The sequence below is a fragment of the Oryctolagus cuniculus genome, chromosome 7, assembly GCF_964237555.1.
Source record: "Oryctolagus cuniculus chromosome 7, mOryCun1.1, whole genome shotgun sequence".
NCBI lineage: Eukaryota > Metazoa > Chordata > Mammalia > Lagomorpha > Leporidae > Oryctolagus > Oryctolagus cuniculus.
In genome coordinates this window covers 76,648,545-76,670,609 of record NC_091438.1, presented here as the reverse complement: position 1 = coordinate 76,670,609, position 22,065 = coordinate 76,648,545, and the positions used below count along the sequence as shown (strand labels likewise).

At 50.1% G+C, this 22,065-nt stretch overlaps 1 protein-coding gene across 2 annotated transcripts in view; it reads right to left on the bottom strand.

Annotated features, from left to right (window-relative positions):
- Positions 1-22,065, bottom strand: part of ABCA4 (ATP binding cassette subfamily A member 4) — a 138,845-nt gene that overhangs the window by 10,069 nt on the left and 106,711 nt on the right. For both annotated transcript variants that reach the window (XM_051857469.2, XM_070078016.1), the window contains exons 36-44: positions 20,309-20,486; positions 16,715-16,830; positions 15,583-15,730; positions 10,407-10,530; positions 9,973-10,102; positions 7,579-7,699; positions 7,109-7,171; positions 6,559-6,665; positions 3,100-3,241 (exon numbers count right to left, since the gene is read on the bottom strand). In XM_051857469.2, the coding sequence (XP_051713429.2) occupies positions 3,100-3,241; positions 6,559-6,665; positions 7,109-7,171; positions 7,579-7,699; positions 9,973-10,102; positions 10,407-10,530; positions 15,583-15,730; positions 16,715-16,830; positions 20,309-20,486 (1,129 nt within the window). The remainder of the gene's footprint in view (positions 1-3,099; positions 3,242-6,558; positions 6,666-7,108; positions 7,172-7,578; positions 7,700-9,972; positions 10,103-10,406; positions 10,531-15,582; positions 15,731-16,714; positions 16,831-20,308; positions 20,487-22,065) is intronic.

Here is a 22,065-nt window from a genome sequence, read left to right as displayed (position 1 = left end):
ACACACCTTAGGTCTTGCACATCCCTCGCACTCTGTGGAGCACCTACTATGAGCCTGGAACTGAACCAGGCTCTGGCAAACATAGCTATAGCCACTGTAATCACAGAATGGGGAGGAGCAAGAACCAATGGAAACGGAGTAAATGAGAGAGTGTGATTGTGCCTTGAGAGGACTCTGCATGGAACTATGATAAAGTGTGTGTGTATGTGTGTATGACTGTGTGTGTATGCAAATGTGCATGCAGGTATGTGTGAAACTGTGCAGGTATAAGTGTGTGTATGTGTATGTGCATGTGCGAGTATGTGTACATGTAAGTATGTGCAAGTATGTGTGCACGTGTGTGCATGCATAAGTGTGCATATGTGTAAGTATGTGTGTGCATGTATTGCATGTGCATGTATGTGAAAGACTATGTACATGTATGTGTGTGCTACAAAGGAAGAAACCAGGAAAATCACTGGAGACCAGTCCACCATGCTTCCACCTTCTGCACTTGTGCCCTCAGCCTGGAGCATTCTTCCCCAAGTAGCCCCGTGACTCCCTCTCTGCCCTCCATCTTCTCTGAGTTTTCCTCTGGCCATCCTATCTGAAAGAGCAACTCTCCCCTGCTATATTCTACTCCTCAGGACCGTCACTCTCCAATGTACTCGCTGTTTTATTGTAGACGTATCTGCTGACTATCTGCCCTCCATTTGAAGCTTTTTGTTTGGAAATACTTTCAAACTTAGCAAACAGGTAAGAATAAAAACAGTAAAAAGAGCCTTCACAAACCCTACTCTCCCCACTCCCACTCCCCACGCCATGTTCTCCGGCTCCATCTTGGCCCTTCCCTGCTAAATACTCCTGTGCGTGCTTCCTGAGAGCGGGGTGTCCCTGCCATCACCTGACCGCGGGACAGCGACCCATGTCAGGACACTGTGGAATCGGCCGCCGGGGCCCGGGTGTGTCAGCTGACTCGCGCTGTCTTTCGTGCTTTTTCCCTGTTCAGCATGACAGGTGGTCTGCTGTCCCTCACTCATTCTGTCTGATCAGTGTCGCATGATCAGGGACATTTTCAGGGCCATGGCGTGTTGGGACTTCGAGGGTTTTGAAGAATATGGTCCTTCCTTTTAAAACAAATGACACGCTCCTGCCCTGGGGTTTGCCTGCCCCTTCCTCATGATGAGATTCAGTGACAGCTTTCCCAGTCAGGAGGCTGTGTAATTGAAGCCGCGTCCTCTTGAGGGCATCATGCCGGAGGCGTTGATGTCCCCCGTCCCTCGGAGGTGGCATTGATTTTGATCACCCAGTTCGGGGTTGTCTGAGTTCTCCTGGCCGTCAGTGAGCAAGCTGTGCAGAGGTGCTTTTACGCCACACACAGCTGCTCATGCAAACCTTCCCCGAGCGCGAGCACCCCTCCCTGATCCCTGTGCAATCCCGTCTCTCACCATGCCCCCACTCCAAAACTTCTCCACCCTGACCGGCCGCCTCGCAGCACCCAGTGTGGGCAGAACTCTCCCTTCCCTCCTGCTTATTGATTTCTCTATTTTACAGCATGATTCATGAGTTCCCGCCGCCTCCCAGCATCCTATAACGCATCATGGCTGAACTTTTCCTGTGTTTGGCCACTGGGAGCCCATCCTAGATGGGCCTTATGTTCCTGTGACATTCCCCCGACAACTGAAAAGAAATCTTACTTTCTGGCATAAAAAGATGTTTCAGGCCCATTTTATGCCTCTGCTGTTCCAGCTCTGAAATATGTCATTTGAGGAATTGTGGTCCCTTTTAGTGGAAAAAGATACTGAGACTCAAATCTGGGCACTATGTGTGCTCATTCTTATGGGGTATTTTTGCTTCCTGGCCCTGTCAGAGGCCCCATCTGTATATATACACACACACACGTGCATGTGTGCACTGTACATGAACACATCCATGTGCACACATAAACACATGTAGATAAATATTTCATGCATTCACAGTGACCTCTCCAATTCCAGTCCCCCAGACAGGTTCCTTCTTGCTTTCGCCCTTTCTATATTATCATGTGCCCAGGGAGAACTCTGGCTCCCCATGACATAAGCACATTTATTTATTTATTTACTTATGTAATCCTATAACATACCTAAAATTGTTTCTTGATTTATATGGCCATACCAATATAAAAAGTAAATAGGCTAAAAAGAGCCCAGAAATTATTAGTATATGTTTCCCCCATACCACCCTGCCCAGGTCTGTGGGTTTATAGTAACAAGTGTGTTTATCAGTTATGTGTTCAAGTTCTCTCTTCTTTTGTGTGATTACAATATCTGTTTGAAATGAACTTGGGTTAATTTACTTCAGTTTACTTTCAACATTAGGTTTTTCTTGTTTTTATTTTTACTCCCTTTCCGTTCTAATTTTTTTTCCAAAAGTCAAAACTCTTCAAAAAGGGATTCTCAGAGAAATGTTATTCTCTCATTTCCCTTCTTCCCCAGGTGCCTCTTCTTGATCACCAAGTTCAGTGCTTCCTGGCTTCTTCCCGATGTGTTCTATTTGTAGCAGATATACATAGGCTTTCTTATTTTTCTTACTCTCTTGCATAAAAGTAGCATTCCTCATGTGCTCTTTAGCACTTCGCTTTCTTCATTTAACAATATCCATGGGAACTAATTCCATATCAGTTCAGAGCTCTTATTTGTTCCTTTTTTATAGTTACATAAGACCTTACTGTATGAATGTGCTATAAATTATTCAACCAATCTACTATGCCCTAATATGTAGGTAATTTTCAGTATTTTGCAATTACAAATGCAATGAATAACCTTGTGCCTGTGCATTTTGTACTCCAGGAGGTGTATCTTCAGCGTAAATTCCCAGAAATGTGATTGCTGGGTTGAAGTGTATTCATTGTCTTGTTAGGTGTGAGGGAAGGATTTTCTTTTTTTGTCTTTTTTGTTCATTAGTTTTATCCCCCTCTTCCAGGACAGTACTTGGCATGCAGTAGACACTGCTAAGCATTGGTTGGAATAAACAAGTAGACATATGCTCCAGTTTCTCATCTCTAAATGAATACATGCTCATGAAACAGGCTTATTTATGGTTTAACAAAGCCCTCTGTGGCCACGGCAAACCATTTTTTACCTTCCCGATTTCCTTGGCTGGTACTCCTCGAAGTCGGGCATAAAGGTAAAGGTGTTCTCGCCCCGTGAGCAGGTCATCAATCGCATCAAACTGCGGACAGTAGCCCATACTTTGGTGGACGTCTGAAATGTTGGTTAAAATACTGAAAGAAGAAGAAGCAATTGGTGAGATTCCTGCACAGAGCAGGTGAGCAGAGAGCTGGGCTGGGGCAGCTGCTGCCACCAGGACGAGGATGCAGCCCCTTGTCTTCTCTCACAATGCTTCAGAAATGTGCACAACATTTGGAAATCAAAGCAGATCCCTTTGGTTAGAAACTGCCAAACTTCAGGAGTTCTGAGCCTTGGCTCAGGAGATCTTTCCAAGTTTCCATTGGAAACTTGATGGGTCTTACCCAAAACTAGCTTTGGTTTTAAACTGGCTCACCTTGTGTGGATTGAAAAACAAAGGAAGATCAGGCTTAAGAAAATGGTCTGAGGGTGGGTGTTGTGCTGCAGTGGGTTAAGCCCCTGCTTGGGATGTCCATGTCTCATGTTGGAGTGCTGGTTTGAGTCCTGGCCACTCCACTTGCATTCCAGCCTCCTGCTAATGTGCACCCTGGGAATGCACATTATGACTCCCTGGTTGTTGCAAGCATTTGGGGAGTGAACCAGTGGGCAGAAGATCACTCTCTCTCTTTGTCTTTCAATTAGATGAAAATAAATAAACATTTTTTAAGAAACTTAAAAAAGTAAGAAAACAATCTGTGGGTTTTAATCCCTTCCAGACATTTGGGAATTAGCTAGAAAAGATGGGTACCTCCCAGTGGGAATAAACTTCTTCCTCTGTATTTATTGGCTGAGATGCTGTCAATAAAAGGAGATTCAACTTGCTAACCACCCAGAGCAATAGGCTAGCAGGGAGCAGCGATGAAGTGAAATGGGTTCTATCAACTCCCTTAGACTAACACATTCTAATAGAAAATATATTGCCTTAACAGAAAAATAAACTATACATAGGCTATTTGGTCAACTCACATCCTTCTCCCCTTATAAATTAGGGTCTGTAATAAAAGTTGAATGCAATAGGGTGGGACAAAGAAAGGCCATTGGGGTTCCCCACTGTGTCAAAAGCCACCAAAGATATGAATGGGCCAGTTAAAACCACTCAGGGAAGCCAGGAGCCAAGAGAATACTTGGTCAAACTCATGGGAGCTACCCCAGCAGAAAACCTCAACCTGTATCTTTTTTAAAGAATTTATTTATTTGAGAGTCAGAATTACGGGGGGGGGGGGGGCGGAGAAGGGAGGGAGAGAGAGAAAGAGAGATCTTCCATCTGCTGGTTCTCTTCCTAAATGGCTGCAATGGCCAGGGGTGGGCCAGGAGAAGCCAGGAGCCTCTTCCAGGTCTCCCACAGGTATGCAGGGACCCAAGCACTTGGGCCATCTTCTGCTGCTTTCCCAGGTACATTAGCAGGGAGCTGGATTGGAAGTGGAACAGCTGAGACTGAAACCAGCACCCATATGGGATGCCAACACTGCAGATGGTGGTTTATCCCAGTATGCTACAGTGCTAGCCCCTCAACCTGTGTCTTAAACCTGTGGTTTCTTTCTTGCTTCCAGCTCAGTTTTGCCCTCTGGACACCAGCCTGTGTCTCCTTTGGATGATAACCAGATGTCCCGTGTTAAATTCCGATCACACCTTTCCCCGTCTCCCCACTTCCATGGCTCCCTTTGTTCTCATCATGAACCCACCTGCCTGGTTGTCGGCTGGGCTGGATCTGTGGGTGAGATAGACTCAGCCATGACCAGGCTCCACTCCTGCCATTCCCTTTGCTGTAGATCCAACAGGGATAGCCATGGGAGGTCAGGAACCAGATTCATCCCCTGTGAACTAATGAAGGGTGCCCAGGACTCCCCCTGCCCATTGGGCACTGGGTCATTTTGAGGATGGCATTCAGCTGAAGGATGGAGCCCTGGTCGAGCAGAGGCTGGGCAGATGGCAGCAGTGCCCAACTTCACTTATAACCAGGGCAGAGGGTTCCTCCAGGCACCTCTTCTGTGTGTCAGCTTTGCTATTCAAGGAGCAGCCAGGAAAGAGGTAAACAAGTGAGAGTTTATTCTCACTGCACTGTCCTGTGGAGCACCAGTCTGTTTAAGACACCTGATTACAATGAGCACTTGTCACCCTCTGGACTCCAAGGGCACTGCCAGTTTACCTTTGTGCTTTTGGTCTGGTGAAGCCAGGCATCAGCACACAAAAGGCCAATGCCAGTTGGGCCCCTGAGGTCCTTTGAATGACCTCACATCTGGAAGGAGCCCAGGGAAAGGAGGCTGCATCACGGGGCTCCTGCAGGATCATCAGTGCACTTCAGGGCTCAGTGAAGTTCCTGAAACTTTTTGCTAAAGTATGTAAACGGAGGCAGTTGGAGGCAATGGTGTCTTTTTTTTTTATAGGAAGTTTTTTTATAGGAAGTATTTTTATAGGAAGAGGGTACAAGAGTTCATGACTCCAAAGAGTCCATGACCCCAAAGAGATTAAGAACTACTGACTTGAGGCTGGCACCGCGGCTCACTAGGCTATTCCTCCGCCTTACGGCGCCGGCACACCGGGTTCTAGTCCCGGTTGAGGCGCTGGATTCTGTCCCGATTGCCCCTCTTCCAGCCAGTTCTCTGCTGTGGCTAGGGAGTGCAGTGGAGGATGGCCCAAGTACTTGGGCCCTGCACCCCATGGGAGACCAGGATAAGTACCTGGCTCCTGCCATTGGATCAGCGCGGTGCGCCGGCCGCGCTAGCCATTGGAGGGTGAACCAATGGCAAAGGAAGACCTTTCTCTCTGTCTCTCTCTCACTGTCCACTCTGCCTGTCAAAAAAATTTAAAAAAAAAAAAAAAAAAAAAGAACCGCTGACTTGGGACTAGCTAAGCCTCCGCCTGTGACGCCAGCATCCCATATAGGCGCCAGTTCTTATCCCAGCTGCTCCTCTTCCAATCCAGCTCTCTGCTTATGGCCTGGGAAAGCAGCAGAGGATGGCCCAAGCCCTTGGGCCCCTGCACCTCTGTGGGAGACCTGGAAGAAGCTCCTAGCTTTGGATCAGCTCACCTCCGGCCATTGTGGCCATTTGGGGAGTGAACCAGCAGATGGAAAACCTTTCTTTCTCTCTCTATCCCTCTCTCTGTAACTCTTCCTCTCAAATAGATAAGTAAGTGTTTAAACAAACAAAGAACCACTGACTTAGTGATTCTCAGAACTTTCTAAGAAGTCATGTGACAGAGAAATCTCAACACTCACGATTTCATTCCACTCTCCAGCACACCTGTGTCTTGGGCTTTGGGGACCGTGTATTCTGAGATCTGCCTTTGCCATACAGATCCTTCAGGGTCTCAGAGTTACCCTGACATTCAAAGATCTCCTCCCCTATGCCAGGACAGGGACATGGCCTGGGACCTGGTGGGACACCCTGAGACAGATGAGGAGAGCACTCACCTCTTGCCTGCTACCGTGGCATCACCTGAGGTCACCGTGGTGTCCCCTGTGAGCATCTTGAAGGTGGTTGTTTTACCAGCACCATTTACTCCCAAGAGGCCAAAGCACTAGGAGAAAACACGGGGAAGGTCTGGAATTTCAGGCCCAGGGCAGCATGTGGCCTGGGAGACATCTGAGACCTTGGCTGCCACAAGCATCTACGGAGCCACTGAACCATATCTGTCCCAGTGGACAAGGGCTCCGGGTGTAAAACACACATCAGGTTTTGGAGACTCAGAATGAAAAAATCCCAAATGTAAAATATATCATTAATAATATTTTATTTATATTAGTTACCTGCTGAAATGATAGTATTTTGGGTGTATTAGATAAAACAGTATTCAAATTAATTTCACCCATTTTAACCTTTCTCTTGAGACTACTAGAAAATTGGAAGCCATGTAGGTGGCTCCCACCACATTGCTGCTGCATACTCTGCTGTATTTGGGGAGGAGTCACGCCGAGGGCTGATTTCCTGGAGCCCTTTCATGTGTGGTCTGCGGGTACCCACCTCTCCAGGGCGGACTCCGACACACAGCCTGTCCACTGCCGGGCTCGAGGTGCCTGAGTAAATCTGCAAGGTTCAGAGATGCTGAAGTGAGGCAGGGTTCGAGCAGGAGAGGAAGGGGGCAGAGAGAAGCGTGCTTCAGGAGCACACTGCCAGCACCAGGAGGCTCCGGACCAACAAGGCCGGGGGAGGGGGCCGGGAGCACGGGCACAGCTCACAGGTGCTGAGCAGGAACAGAACCGAGGCGCATTCGTGATGCGCAGCGGGGGCGGCTCTCACTGTGGTCCTGTGTTAGCCCCCAAGGCAAACAGCAGGGGATTTGCCTTGGAATGAGATGTTCTCAGAAGACAAATTACAAGAGAGATGACCCCACATACAATTAGGAGAACAAGCTCCTTGCAAAAGCACATGACTTGTTCCCAGAAGTGACAACATTGTGCCATGTACGGGCCCAAACTAACCTAGGCCCTTACCTTGGTTAGCTTGTTTAACTTTAAGATATCGGTTTTATTTCCCCCGCTAATGATTCTTTGTCTTTCTTCAGCCACATCATCATCTTCATCGACAATGGGCTCCTTAGCAGGCTCAGCAATCCTAGAGGGAGGAAAGGGGCAGGAGTGGGCTCGTTGTACAGCTTCTTGGTGCTTCTTCATCTGACCTCTCTTCCTATTCTTTCACTTCTGCTCCTACCTGGGTGTCTGTCCCCTACGGCTTCAATTCCAAGAAGGGGTCCCAACAGGAAAGGCATTAGGCATTGGGCCAAGGTCAAGTTCTCACACCCAGAGTCAGCCCTGGGTTCCAGCGCTGGCCTCCCCCTGCAGGATGCTGGGCATGTCACTGGGCCTCTCTGAACCTTTGCCCCTTGCATCCATTTGATGGGAGTGGGATCAGCATGTCTACCTCATGGGATGATGGTGAAGACGAACTCAGCACAGTGCCTGGCACGGAGTAAAGACTCAGGACCCTGCTGCTACAGCAAGCGCGCTGGCAGCCAAGCTCACACTTCCTCCAGTCCAGCCTGCTAACTCAGCCTCTTCAAAACATTGTCCTTCCTCAAGACCTTCCATGACTCTCCATCAGCTGTGGTTAGAGCCCTACCTCCTTAGCTGGAATCCCAGGTACTGCTTGCCCTTTGCTCCTGCTCATCTCTGGCACTAACTCCTTCTCCAACCACTGGCATCTGCCCCTGGCTCCTACCTCTCAGCCTTGCGTGCATTTCCAGTCCCTCAGTGCCTTTTCCCTGCCCTGCCAAGGGAACCCTCTGTCCTTCAAGACACAGCCTCTTCTTAGAAACCCTCCCTGACCATCTGGGCCTCCATGTCTCCTTCCTCCCTCGCTGGCCACATCTGGTCCATCACCAAGTCTTATCTAGCAAACTCTGTATTATTTACTCAGTCAACCTATTTTGCTCCGTGGAGAGGGCAGGACTGAAGCCTGAGGGCACCCCAGGACCCCTGGGATGTTTCCATCAGGGGAGTGAGTGATCTGCTGGGCTGGGAGCAGGGAGACCAGCGAGGAGGTCATTTTGGTGCCCAGCCAAGAGCCACTGGGATGGGGTGGAGGTCCTCCGGCTCGCGTCCCAAGTCGTCAGGTCAGGTGGCATTTCATGACCTCGCCCAGTCTGCCTTTCTCTTGATTCGCCCTCATCTTCACTTTCCCAGGTCTCTGAGCTCCCTGCATCCCAAGCATGAGCCCCGCTCTCTGGGGCTGCTGGGCCCTCATGCATTCCTGCTCTTCTGCCAAGAGTACCCCTTCTTCCTCCCTTTCCCTCGCCTTGCTTGGTTGCCTCTCCCTAGGGGCATGGCTGTGAGCTTCTGGAAGCCAGAGACCACGTTACACTGCTCTAGTCCTCTCGGGCCACCTGCAGGCAGGACTCACTCCACTGTGAGTCCTTCAGGCTAGAAGCTCATGAGTCAGTTTTGGTAACTGCCCCTCTTCCTTTCCCCCTGCCACACTAAGGCTGCCAAAAGGTGTGGTCATTGCTGCCGGGGGGGCCTGCAGGGGCTGAGGGTCCTAAGCTTAGGGATTCCTCACACAGCTTCCCGCAAGTGAACCACTTCCTGCTTGTGTTGTATTCAAAGGATGTTGACACCCACTTTCTCATTCAGTCCTCACAACCACAGGAGTGGGGAAGGTAGATCCTTTTCTAAGAAATCAATAAAAGCAAGTCTTGGAGTCTTTGCTTACAGTGACCAGAGGAGGCAAGCTTGTTAAGGAGATTGTGACGTAGAACACTGGGTGAGGCCAGGAAAGCTGGCCCGGGATGCAAAGCCCCCAGGTCAGAATAAGGCAGGGGCAGGCAGAGCCTGGGGAAGAACGGCTGCTCGGGGTCTCCAGCTGACCCTCCGGCTGCCCACCCATCTCCAGGGCCAGGGGCGTGGTCACTGCTCCTCCCCCTCCCCAGGCTCCAGGCCATCCTCACCTGGCACGTGGCTCATAAATTATTTCTTCTGTCCTGACCTGCCCTTCTTCTCAAATCTATAATCAGCAAAGGGTCCTGCTTTATCTCTCTTTGCTCCTGAGTGAATAAATCTGTCCTAGCACTTTGGATATCCCTTCACCAATGCCATTTGCCATGCACTTATCTCTTATCTGACTTAAAATGACTGTCTTGTGATCTAGTTAGGAAGGTGCGCTATTAGGAGCTGAAACTCACCACATTGTCTTAAAAGTTGAGAGGGCCCACATCTGAACGTGCCTATTGCCACCAGTCTCTCCCTGTTATTTGGAGCAAGCCAGGCTCTTAGCATGTAAAAAGCTATCATGGAGTGGTGCCCCTGAGGAAGGACATGACCGTGTCTGTGTGAAGGCCATGCCTGGACACACTGACCTGCCCCTGGCACCACCAGGGCGCAGCATGGACGTACCAGCGGGTGAGGAAGAAGTGGTGCTGGATGAGGAGTGTCAGGAGGAAGTACACGACCCCTTCTACTGCCATGGCAACCAGGTTCTTCCCAAGCAGGTCCCACTGGAACGGATTCGCAGAGTGCTCCTCCCCTGCGGACAGAGGCCACTGGAAATCAGTAGGAATCCAGTGCCAGTCGGCAGCCCGGCTCACCCCGGAAGACCCGGCTACACCAACAGGCGTGTACAGGGCTTCAGCAAGAGCCCTGGCCCCCCACGTCAGGGCAAGGAAGAGTAAAGGCTTGTCCTTGACCCCTTCCTTGGCTCTTCGGCCTAGTCCCTTCTTGCTGGCAGGGCAATCCCACACCAGTAAGGTGCCAGCCCAGCCCCAGCCCCAGCCCAGCTGTGGGTCGACAGAGTTGGGGGCCACGCCCCAGGGGCCTTGATGGCCACCCACCAAACCGGGCATAGACGTCCGTCACAGCCTGGCTCAGTGCCAGGTCAATGAGGCCCCGGCCCAGGCAGAAGTGGGGGAAGATGATGAGCAGCTTCCTCAGCAAGGCGTTGAATCTGAGCAGCGTCTGAAACAGAGAAGCAAGACCGTTGGAAGTGGAGGCCGGGCCTCCCAAGCAGGTGGGCCAGGAAAGGCATCTTTGCAGCCAGACTGGCGGGAGGCAGGCCTTGTCAAACCAAATGTAGAGTTTATATGGAAATGACAAATCAGTGGCTGGGGCTCCCTGCAGGTTTCTGGTGGGCAGAAGCTACCCTCTTTGGTCATTTTCCAGATACCTCCTGGGTGCCAGGCCACTCTGTGCATGTGTGGAAGAGCAGCAGCCCTCCTGCCATCTGCTTGGGCCATGTGTGCTACAGACAGAAGCTTTGCCAGCAGCTGCGGGGAATCTCCCTGGGTACAGCTGCGAGCCACCCCGGGGATGCAGGAGGCTGTCTCCCCAGCGCTGCCTTAGCCCAGCTTGTATCAAAGGAGGCTGGGGCCTACACCATTGCCTAGCTCTGCTTCTCAGCTGCACAGGGCGGCTGTCAGTAGAGAGAGCAGAGCTGGAGACTTCTGGGGTCTGGCTTGAGCTGGGGGCTTGTTTTGTGGTGCTCAGACTGCATTGCCTCAGGCTGGAAAGAACACAGAGCGTGCAAGGCTGGGGAAGCACTGCTGGGCCACTGCTGTCCCCTCTGGCCCATCCTCACCCCAACCTCCCACCTCTTCAATGCCACAACTTGTGTTACCTCTTCCTTCCCCAGCTATACCCCATCCGCCACAGGTCCCTTCCCAGAATGCACTGTGCTCCTTTGCCACCAGGCCTCTGCACTTGCCATTTCTATGCAGGAAAGAGTGTTCTATCCCCTTCTGCTGAGAGATTCCATTTTTTTTGACAGGCAGAGTGGACAGTGAGAGAGAGAGACAGAGAGAAAGGTCTTCCTTTGCCATTGGTTCACCCTCCAATGGCCGCCCCGCTGCGGCTGGCGCACCACGCTGATCCGATGGCAGGAGCCAGGTGCTTCTCCTGGTCTCCCATGGGGTGCAGGGCCCAAGTACTTGGGCCATCCTCCACTGCACTCCCTGGCCACAGCAGAGAGCTGGACTGGAAGAGGGGCAACCGGGACAGAATCCGGCGCCCCGAACGGGACTAGAACCCGGTGTGCCAGTGCCGCAAGGTGGAGGAATAGCCTAGTGATCCGCGGCGCCACCTCCTTCCATTCTTTAGAATCTTGCTCAGATAGCTAGCTCCTTCTTGCGTAAGTGGTCCTAGGCTCCCATGGTAAGATATCCATTCCTCTCTTAACACTACTTACCACGTTCCCATGATTAATTTCTTTAATCTCCCTACTTCTCTACTAGTCCGTGGTCCCCTGGAGGGCAGGGTCTGGGTCCCAATTCTTTTTTTCCTATTTTTAAAATTATTATTAATTTTGGGACCGGCATTGTGGCATAGTGAGTGAGGCCACCGCCTGCAATGCTGGCATCTCATATGGGTGCCAGTTAGAGTCCTAGCTGCTCTATTTCCAATCCAGCTCCCAGCTAATGCACCTGGGAAGCAGTGGAGGATGGCCCAAGTGCTTGGGACCCTGCATCTAGGTAGGAGACTGGATGAATCTCCTGCTTCCTGGCTTCAGACCAGACCAGCTCAGGCTGTTGTGGCCATTTGGGGAGTAAACCAGGGGATAGAAGATCTCTCCGTGTGTCTCCCTCTCTGTAAACTCCTTCTTTCAAATAAATAAATCTTTAAAAAACTATTAATTTTAAACTTACATAACAAAAATTAAAAGGTAGTAAGATGAGTTCCTGTATACCCCACCCCGTTTCCCCTCATCTCACATTAGTATATTTGTCACAATCAATGAGCCACACCCAGCGTCCCCTATTTTATCTCTCCACTCCTCCCAGCCTCTAGTAATCGACATTCTGTGTTCAGATGGAGTGTGGTTTTTGTTTGTTTTTAATTTTAGCTCCTGCATAAAAGTGAGAACATGTGGTGTTTGTCTTCCTGTGGGTTATTTCACCCCACATGATGGCCTCCAGTTTTTAACAGCTGAGTAGTATTTAACAGCTGAAGTGTGTGTGTGTGTGTGTGTGTGTGTGAGACATTTTCTTTTTCTTTTTTTAAAGATTGTATTTACTTATTTGAGAGGTAGAGTTACAGACAGTGAAAGGGAGAGACAGAGAGAAAGGTCTTCTTTCCATTGATTCACTCCCCAAATGGCTGCAACGGCTGGAGCTGTGCCGATCTGAAGCCAGGAGCCAGGTGCTTCTTCCTGGTCTCCCACTCAGGTGCAGGGGCCCAAGCACTTGGGCCATCTTCTACTGCTTTCCCAGGCCACAGCAGATTGGAAGAGGAGCAGCCAGGACTAGCTGGCGCCCATATGGGATGCTGGTGCTGCAGGCAGAGGATTAACCTACTGAGCCACGGTGCTGGCCCCGTCACATTTTCTTTACCCATTCATTTGATGCTGGACACCTTGGTTGACAGTGCTGCCATAAACATGGTGGTGCAGGTACCTCTTTGATACAGTGAGTTCATGTCTCTTGAGTATATACCCAGTAGTGGGATTGCTGGATCAAATGGCAAATTTAATTCTAGTTTTTAAAGAAATCTCCATACTGTTTTCCACAGTGGCTGTACTAATTCATGTTCCCACCAACAGTGTCTTAAGAGTTTGCCTTGCTCAACATTCTAACCAGCACTTGTTACTCCTTCTTTTAGATAACAGCCATTCTGACAGAAGTGAGGTGATATCTCATGGTGGTTTTGATGTGCTTTTTCCTGATGGCTAGTGATATTGAGTATTTTTTCAAGTATTTGTTGGCCATTTGTATTTTTTCTTTTGAGAACTGGCTACTCAGGTCCTTTGCCCATTTCTTAACTCAATTTTTTATGTTGTTGTTGAGTTTTTGAGTTGCTGATATATATATATTTTCATTCATATATAATTCATCCTTTGCCATATAAGTAACTTGTAAATATTTTTCCCATTCTGTCAGATGTCTCTTTATTGTTTACTGTACAGAAGTTCTGAGTTGGATATAACCCCATGTATCTAGTTTTGCTTTTGTTGCCTGAGCTTTTTGGGGTCTTAGCCAAGAAGTCATCACTTATACCAATATCTTGAAGTATTTCTCCAATGTTTTCCTCTAGAAATTTTATAGTTTCAGGTCTTACATTTGGGCCTTTGATCCATTTTGAGCTGATTTTTATATGTGGTGAGAGGGAGGAATTCATATAAATACACCATTTAGTGAAAAGCCTATCTTTCTCCAATGTATGTTCTTGCCACCTGTGTCAAAAATCGGTTGGCTGTATCATGTGGATTAATTTCTGGACTCTATTCCGTTCCATTGATTTGTGTGCTGGTTTTTGTCCTCAATACCCTGCATGATGATGAGATCACAGTAGACACATTAGTATTTGTTACATGGACAAATGTAATCCTGCTTACTCCAGGCCAGCCTGAATCTCCTCCACCAAGATTCTCCCAGCGTCTTTTGGTCCCTTCTGACCCATGGTATTTTATCTGCCTCTCTCCAATGCTGATCTGTTGCACACTGTCTTCCGGAGTGTCAGGTACCGCAGTTTATATCAGCTCTAACTTGGAGTGCAGGCCATTTCCTGAACTGGGTCACACTGGTTCATATCAGTAGATCCATCACGCGATGTTCACCCAGTAAATACCTCCTGACCAAGCCAGGACAGTGGCTACAGAGACCTGGGAGCCTGCTGTGGGACGCTGGGAATTTGTGCAGCAGCATCTGCCCCATCTCGTCATGAACATGGAAGTAACCGGTTTCTCTGGGAGGCGGCAGGGCTCAGTAGCTGCCTGCTAAGTGAGTTGCATTAAGCCTACTCCTGAAGTGACACACTGTCTTGGGACTTAGCAGGCCGCCGTGAGCCTGGCACACACACAGCTCTCAAAAGCAGAGACTGATCCAGGGGGATGCTCTGGCTCCCCCCCGCCCCGCCCTGCCGTGACATGCTGTGTCTTATCATTCTTGGGGCAGATGAGGTTTCACTTCCTGCCTGGTGGCCACAGAGAGCCTGACAAGGTCTCAGAAAGAGCGGCTCTCAGGGGGCTGTGGGACTGGATGGTTACTTGTGGGGCCTTGGCAAAATCAGCCCTTCCAGGGGCGGGGTGGAGGTGGGGCTGCAGGCAGCACTGCAGAGACACTGGCCATGGGCTGCTGCCCACTGGGAACAGTGCTGGGCTGGGGAGAAAGGAAAGGCTGGGGAGGTGCCTGGAGATGCAGGCATGTGAGTGAGCCCGAATTCTCTGAGGACAGCTACAACCCAGGCGTGCACACACACACACACACACACGTACACTTATCTGCTTGTATGTCTGCAGAACACACAAGAACCAAGACGTTGCCTCTGGAAAATGGAACTGGGTGATTGGGAAACAGGAGTAGGAAAAGGGTTTTTGTTCCTTTAAAATTTCCAGGGACTAGCATTGTGGCATAGCAGGTAAGGCCACTGCCTGTAGCAACGGCATCCCATTTGGGTGCTGGTTTGAATCCCAGCTGCTCCACTTCTGATCCAGCTCTCTGCTATGGCCTGGGAAAGCAGTAGAAGATGGCCCATGTCCTTGGGTCCCTGCACCCGTGTGGGAGACCCAGAAGAATCTCCTGTCTCCTGACTTTTGCCTGACCCAGCTCTGATTGTTGTGGCTATTTGGGGAGTAAGCCAATAGATAGAAGACCTCTCTCTCTCTCTCTCTCTCTCTCTCTCTCTCTGTCTCCCTCCCTCCTCTCTCCTCTCTCCTTTCTCTGCTGTAAATCTTTCAAGTAAAATAAATAAATCTTTAAGCAAAATGTTAAAACCACCTGAAAGCATTGTGTGTGTGTGTGTGTGTGTGTGTGTACAACCTAACATCCAGGACACTTTCAGGGGAGTCAGCAAATCTAAAATCTTACCATCGTTGAGGGTCCTTCCTAACTTGCAGAGTGCACTCAGAAAACCGTGGCACTCAGCACTCAAAAGAGCAGGAGGGAGGAAAGGAAGGTAGGGGGAGGCCAGCAGCCACCCTCGCCTGCACACTAGCATCTGCACATCCAGTGCGTGCTTGATCAGCGCCTACCTTATGGGACCCTATGAGTCCAACAAAGCAGCCACAGGAGTCGCGCTCACCCGGTTATTCTCAAATAGTTCCAGAATGAAGGTGATGGCACTGCTGTTGATGCCGATGAACAGATTCGCACAGGACAAAGCCACGTAAGCTGTGCTGGGGACATCAAACAGGAAGGACGCTGGGTACATCATGGGAATGACTGCCCACCTGTGGGAAAGGACACAGCTCACAGGGATGTGTGTTACACTTCTGGCTAGGATGCATGTATGGGCGACAAGTTTGAATGGGCCAGAGTCTCAGGGTGACCAAGATCACCCATCATCCCATGGCCTCTGTGCCTCATCTTTCCATGAAGACAACAATGGCTGCCCTGATAACCTTATGGGGTTTTGTGGGGAACAAGAGAGACAGTAGCTTTAGGTGCCTAAGGTGTTCCATCCTGCAATGCTTCCCGCTCTAGTCCAGATCAGCAGAGGTGAAGGTCCCAACATGCTCATCTTCACAGCTTGCTGGACAGTTCACAGTCCTGCTGGTTCCTGAATGATTACCAAGAGACAAAATGGAGACCACTGCTCCAGTAACCCCCTACTGAGCCACAAGGGAAGGGCCAGGCATCATTTTTCCCACTTCACAGATGAAGGAACTGAGGCCCAGATGGCTGAATTATTTGCACGTGGTTGTACATGCAGTCCGTGGCAGGCCTGGGATGTACAGCTGCAGCTCTGGTCTAAAATTCTGTTGGAGTTAATGCCTGTGCCACCTTCCAGCCCCAAGGCAGGGGCAGCCAGCTGGAGTCTGCTTCTGTGTGCAGAGCACTCCTGGTCACTACAGAGGGAGCCACTGAGCTGGGCACATAGGCTGCAGATGAATCAGAGACAGATCAGAGCTGGCTGAGGAATTGGGGTGACCAATTCCCAGACTTTAGTCAAGGCCACAGTTTGAGTGGAAGAAGAAGTCAGACCATGTGCAGCTTCATTCATCGTCTGTGAATGAACCAGGCCTTGGTTCATTCAGATACCTCCATTGGTAGAGTCAGAAACGAAAGCCGGAAGGATTCCTGGCTAGTAGCCACAGATGGATGCTAAACTTGTGCATGCTGTCACCCCTGGAAAGCCCACGTGTTCCAGCAGAAGGCAACACCCTCCCTGCTTCCCTTGGGGTGGCATTAGCTCTAATGGCCAAACAACTCACCCGTACAGCATGAGTAGCGCAACAAGGGCAGGAAGATTATCCGGGGAAGTATAGGCTTTCTTCTGAAACCCGATGAAGATGCCCACCACCAGGGCGGCGCTCACAGCATAATTCATCTTGAAGAGAAGAGAGGAGCAAATCACTTAACCTCTATCTAGGACTTCTGTTTCCTGTTCCATTAAATGGGAGTTGGGACTGGGTCCTCCAGCTCTGATTCCATTTGTCCAAATGGTTCTTGGTTAGCAAACCTATATTAAGTTGTTCCTAGTCCTCCTATCCCTTCCTACTCAGGGAACCTTCAGTTTATATCTTTCAAAAAATGAATTATAAAATTCCACCAGGTCTTTCACTCTTTCTAATTGGTCATGAAATCTCATGGGTTCTCCTTTCTAAGCAAGCGTCCGGGATTGAGAAAAACTCACAATGTAGTCCTTGGCCTCATGAAGCTCTAATGCCGATACCCTTTCTAAGCAATGCGGTTCTAAAGCCTTCAGGTTGGGCATGGAAAGATGGGCAGGGTTGGGTCTTGAGCAGGACGAAGACCTGAGAAGGGTGAGGAGGGCGTCCTGCAGAGGGGGCCTGGAGCAGGGTGTTGAAGCCCCAGCGGGTTGAGGAAGGTGTCCTTACCGGAGTGTCAGAGCCCGAGCACAGTGAGGAGGAGCTGCACACAGTGGGGACAGCTGGGGCAGGGAGGGAGGGCCTCCATGGGGAGGAGTTGGTGGCCCTGATTGATAGGGTGTTTCCTATACAGAGGAGTATTGCTTGGGTCGGTAAATGACTTGGGGGGAGACACCAGCAATTTCTCACCCTTGGAGAAAGGAGTTACAGAGAAAGATGGAAAACTAGAATGAGTCCCGTGTGTTGGACTGGAGCTGGAGACTTTGGTGGGTTTGTAGTGTTCAGTGCACAGATAGACTGAGAAATACAGGTACATGTGGGTGTATTTCCACATCTGCACACATACCTCCCCTACTTCTGTCCGCAAACGTGCCTGGGACCAAAGACACTCCAGCAACATAAACATATTTAGTATCCAGATTTTGGCTTCTGGGGGCCTTTTTCCATTGGAAGGAACCAGGACTCCTAGGGGAGATGTTTGGTTCCAGAGTCCGTGTCGGGAAGATACAGGATGGGCCTTTCTGGACCTCAGGGAGGTGCTCAAAGAGGGCGGGGACACAGGGGAAGAGGCCACAGAGGCCAGCCAGAAGAGCTGATGGCCACGCGTGCAGACAGTCTGCATCTTGAAACAGCTCATGATGTAACTGGACCATAATCCATTGATCAACACAGGAATCAAGACTGAATCAGATGTAAATAATTCAAGGTACAAATAAAAAATTCTATAATAAACAGAATATTTACATTTCTCTAATAAACCTATCCCTAAAATCCTGATTCATTTATAAAGGGGCAAAGAGCTACTTTACAGTGGAGAAATGATCAAAGTGAATGTCGTGTCATCACTGACAGGACAGCCTGGAATCTGAAGCCAGCTGACAGATGCAAAAGAGGAACCAGCATCCACCGTGACCCTGCAGCTAAGGGCAATCCTGAGGAAGCCCCAGGCAAAGCCCGGCGGAAGGACACCGTGGCCTGAGCCTTCAGCTGTGTCCAGGCCATGTGTGTCCAGGAGAGGCTGAGCACTGTTCCAGGCTGAAGGGGACTGAAGAGTCAGGACAACTAAATGCAGTGCACGAATCTGGGCCGGATCCGTTTCTACAGCAGGGACGTTACTGGGGCAGCTGATGGAACTTGAGTGGGGTCTGAGGACTGGGTGGTGGTAACACAGCAGCGATGGCTTCCTGATGTTGACATCGTACGGTGGCAGAATGGGGCATGTCCTTGTTGGCAGGAGGCCCAGATCGGGGGTGTTGGGGGCATGTGGGGGAGGGAGGAGAGAAGGGCATCTTGTTAGGAAAGTTCTCGTATGGCTCAGAAAATTTTGAACTAAACTTGGAACTTTTCTTTTCTTTTCTCTTTCTTTTTCTTTTTTCTTGACAGGCAGAGTGGACAGTGAGAGAGAGAGAGACAGAGAGAAAGGTCTTCCTTTGCCGTTGGTTCACCCTCCAATGGCTGCCGCGGCCAGCGCACCGCGCTGATCTGAAGCCAGGAGCCAGGTGCTTCTCCTGGTCTCCCATGGGGTGCAGGGCCCAAGGACTTGGGCCATCCTCCACTGCACTCCCTGGCCACAGCAGAGGGCTGGCCTGGAAGAGGGGAAACCAGGACAGAATCCGGCGCCCCGACCGGGACTAGAACCCCGTGTGCCGGCGCTGCAAGGCGGAGGATTAGCCTAGTGAACCGCAGCGCCGGCCCGGAACTTTTCTGTAAGTCTGTAATTGTTTCAAAATTTAAGAGAAAAGAAAAAGCAGATGATACACGTAAGAAGGTAAGAATTGAAAACACTGGATGCACTGAGTGAATGATAGGGATAATAACTGTCACCCATTCAGCAGCAACCCTAGCACACGCTGTCTTTCTGCCCCTGGCTAACGAGGGCGTTACATTCCAACAGCACAGATCCTGGGGTTCACGTTCCAGACCAGCCTGGAAACTGGAGCATCAGGGGTAGGTGCTGGCCCACTAGTTAGGATGCTGGTTAAGATGCTCGTGTCCCGCACTGGAGTGCCACTGGCAGGGTTGTCTGATTTGGCAAATACAAATACAGATACTCTGTTCAATTTGACTTTCAGATAAACAATAATTTTTAGTATAAAATACTTGTAGTAGGATATACTTACACTACAAACTATCAGTTGTTTATCTGAAATTCAAATTTGATGGAGTATCCTGTATCTGGTGACCCTACTATAGGGGAAGTTCTATCCTTACCCTTTTGGAAATGGGGCTCGTTTAAGAAGAGGACGAGGGGCAGGGCCCCCTGGTATGACCTTCTCAGCCTCACACTGTTCCCAGGAAGGCCAGTCTGGTGCCGCACAGTGCAGCAAGTATTTTCTGGGTTAGAAGCCTCCTTGGTGCAGGACACTGGGAGTCCCACTCAGCAGCTGTCAGGCTGTGCCCCACCTTCTTCCCTAGCTTTGGGGTGCTAATTCTGTGCCTTTCGAAGAAGATGTAAAAGTGGCTGGCACTGCGGCTCACTAGGCTAATCCTCCACCTGCGGCACTGGTACCCTGGGTTCTAGTCCAGGCTGGGGCACCGGATTCTGTCCTGGTTGCTCCTCTTCCAGTCCAGCTCTCTGCTGTGGCCCGGGAGTGCAGTGGAGGATGGCCCAAGTGCTTGGGCCCTGCACCTGCATGGGAGACCAGGAGAAGCACCTGGCTCCCGGCTTCGGATCAGCGCAGCGCCAGCCGTAGCAGGCATTTGCGGGGCAAACCAATGGAAGGAAGACCTTTCTCTCTGTCTGTCTCTCTCTCTCATTGTCTAACTCTGCCTGTCAAAAAAAAAAAAAAAAAAAGAAGAAGAAGAAGAGGAAGAAGAAGAAGTAGTAGTAGTAGTAGTAAAAGGACAGTAGGCCACAGAGGCCCTGGGCCCAGCACTTCCCAGCAACCCTGGCAGTGTGGGAACACCACGCCTCCTCATCAGACCCCTCACAAGCGCCACTTGTGTGCATGGAGGTGCGGATGAACTGTCACTCACAATGTCCCAGAGGAAGTTGGTCAGCCAGTAAGTGGTGGGGCTCACGCCGCTGATAAACTGCAGGTGCTTGGCTTTGCTCACCCTCTCCTGGATCAAATAAAGGACAAAGCTGGCTGGGACGAAGGACATGGCGAAAATCACGCAGATGGCAACCAGGGCATCCACCGAAGTGGTCAGCCTGCAGCAGGATGGGAGACCCAGGGAGAGAGTGGTGAAGACAGGGCAGGTGCAAGAAGAGTGACGAGGCCAGGCCCTGGGAATTCCTTACCTAAGCCCGGGTGATGGCCTCCAGACTTCCGTCCCTAGTCTGAATAGTCGTTCCCTTGCACTGTTAACCAGTCTGGGTCAAGCTTAAGTGGACATTTGTGGGTTGTCCTTCCATTTCATGTGAATATTTCCAGACACCACTTCATCTTCTTCTGATTTCTAATGAGTTGTTACGGTGTCTGGAAATAGATGTGCATGTTGCTCTCATAGTGCAATGCACTGATTAGCTCTAATAATGTTTCTATCAAGTCTCTGGAATGTTCTGTGTAAACACCATATGGACTTGAAAATTGATTTCTTTTGTTGAAAGACATTATCTTGTTAAGTCACATTTTCAAGAAGCAAAAGGTGCCATGGGTGGATGTCCATAATGTAACTTCAGGTGACAGGAGAGCAGGCATGGCCCATGGGAGCTTGACTATATTCTCCCTTCCCTGGGTCAGATAGAAGGAATCTGGCTGAGGGGGCAGGTGGGGCTGAAAGCCCACATGTGCAGGTCATAACCCCCTGTGTGTGGGGCGGTTCCTGCCTCCCTGGACGAGCACTGTCACTGACCCCACAAAAGCATCATTTGTCGTGGTCACCGAGCTGATCAACCACGCACGGCATCACCCACAGTCACAGTGAGCCCAGAGCAAACAGCTGGAAGGAAGCACCCTGCATCCCACAGTGCTAACAATAACTGTGCTCTTCAAACTCTGCTACCTACGCTTTATTTAATGAACACACACAAGGGGTCTTCAAGAAGTTCTTGGAAAATGAGTATTATGGAAAACCTATGCATGGATCTCAAATTTTTTTTGCACCAAAATAAATGTATCTTTTCATTCCATTTTTCTACAGACTGAAGTACCCTCAGACCATTTTATAATCCCAGAGAGACTCCCATTTCATACTCAAAAGGCTTGGCAGAAGGTGAAGGTGCGGAAACTTGGGCTGAGTGAGAACACCAGAGACCACAGGGCCCCAGAGGGTGTTCAGGGGAAGGTGCAGAGGAGCCACGCCCAGGTATTTGGGGATGGCCCTGGGCATGCTTGGTAGCACTCAGCACACTGAAGCACAAAGTCCGGACTCCACAGAAGCAGACTGCATCCCCCCAACCCCTTCACATTGGCCTTGAACAGAGCAAACAGACTGCAAAATGAAGAGGCTTGGTGTCGTACTGCTGAAGCAGTGCCATGGGCTCTTACCATCCTGGAGGAAGGCAGAGACCTGCGGCCATCCCCAAAGCAGGACATCTGACCAGAATCTGGGCTAACTACCACTGGGACATGGAAGCATGCTGGAATGCTCCCAGGTTCTGGCAGTTCTTTTGCATACTGGCAAAGGAGAATATCTCTCCTTACTGAGAGTAAAAAGGCGATGGAACCAAACATAATCTTACTTTCCAAACACAGGTGGGGAAGAAAGACCGGTCAAGCAGTCTGGTACACGAAGCACTTACAGGTCTTACAGTCACGGTCACGGCTGCCTATCCAACAACGCAGCCA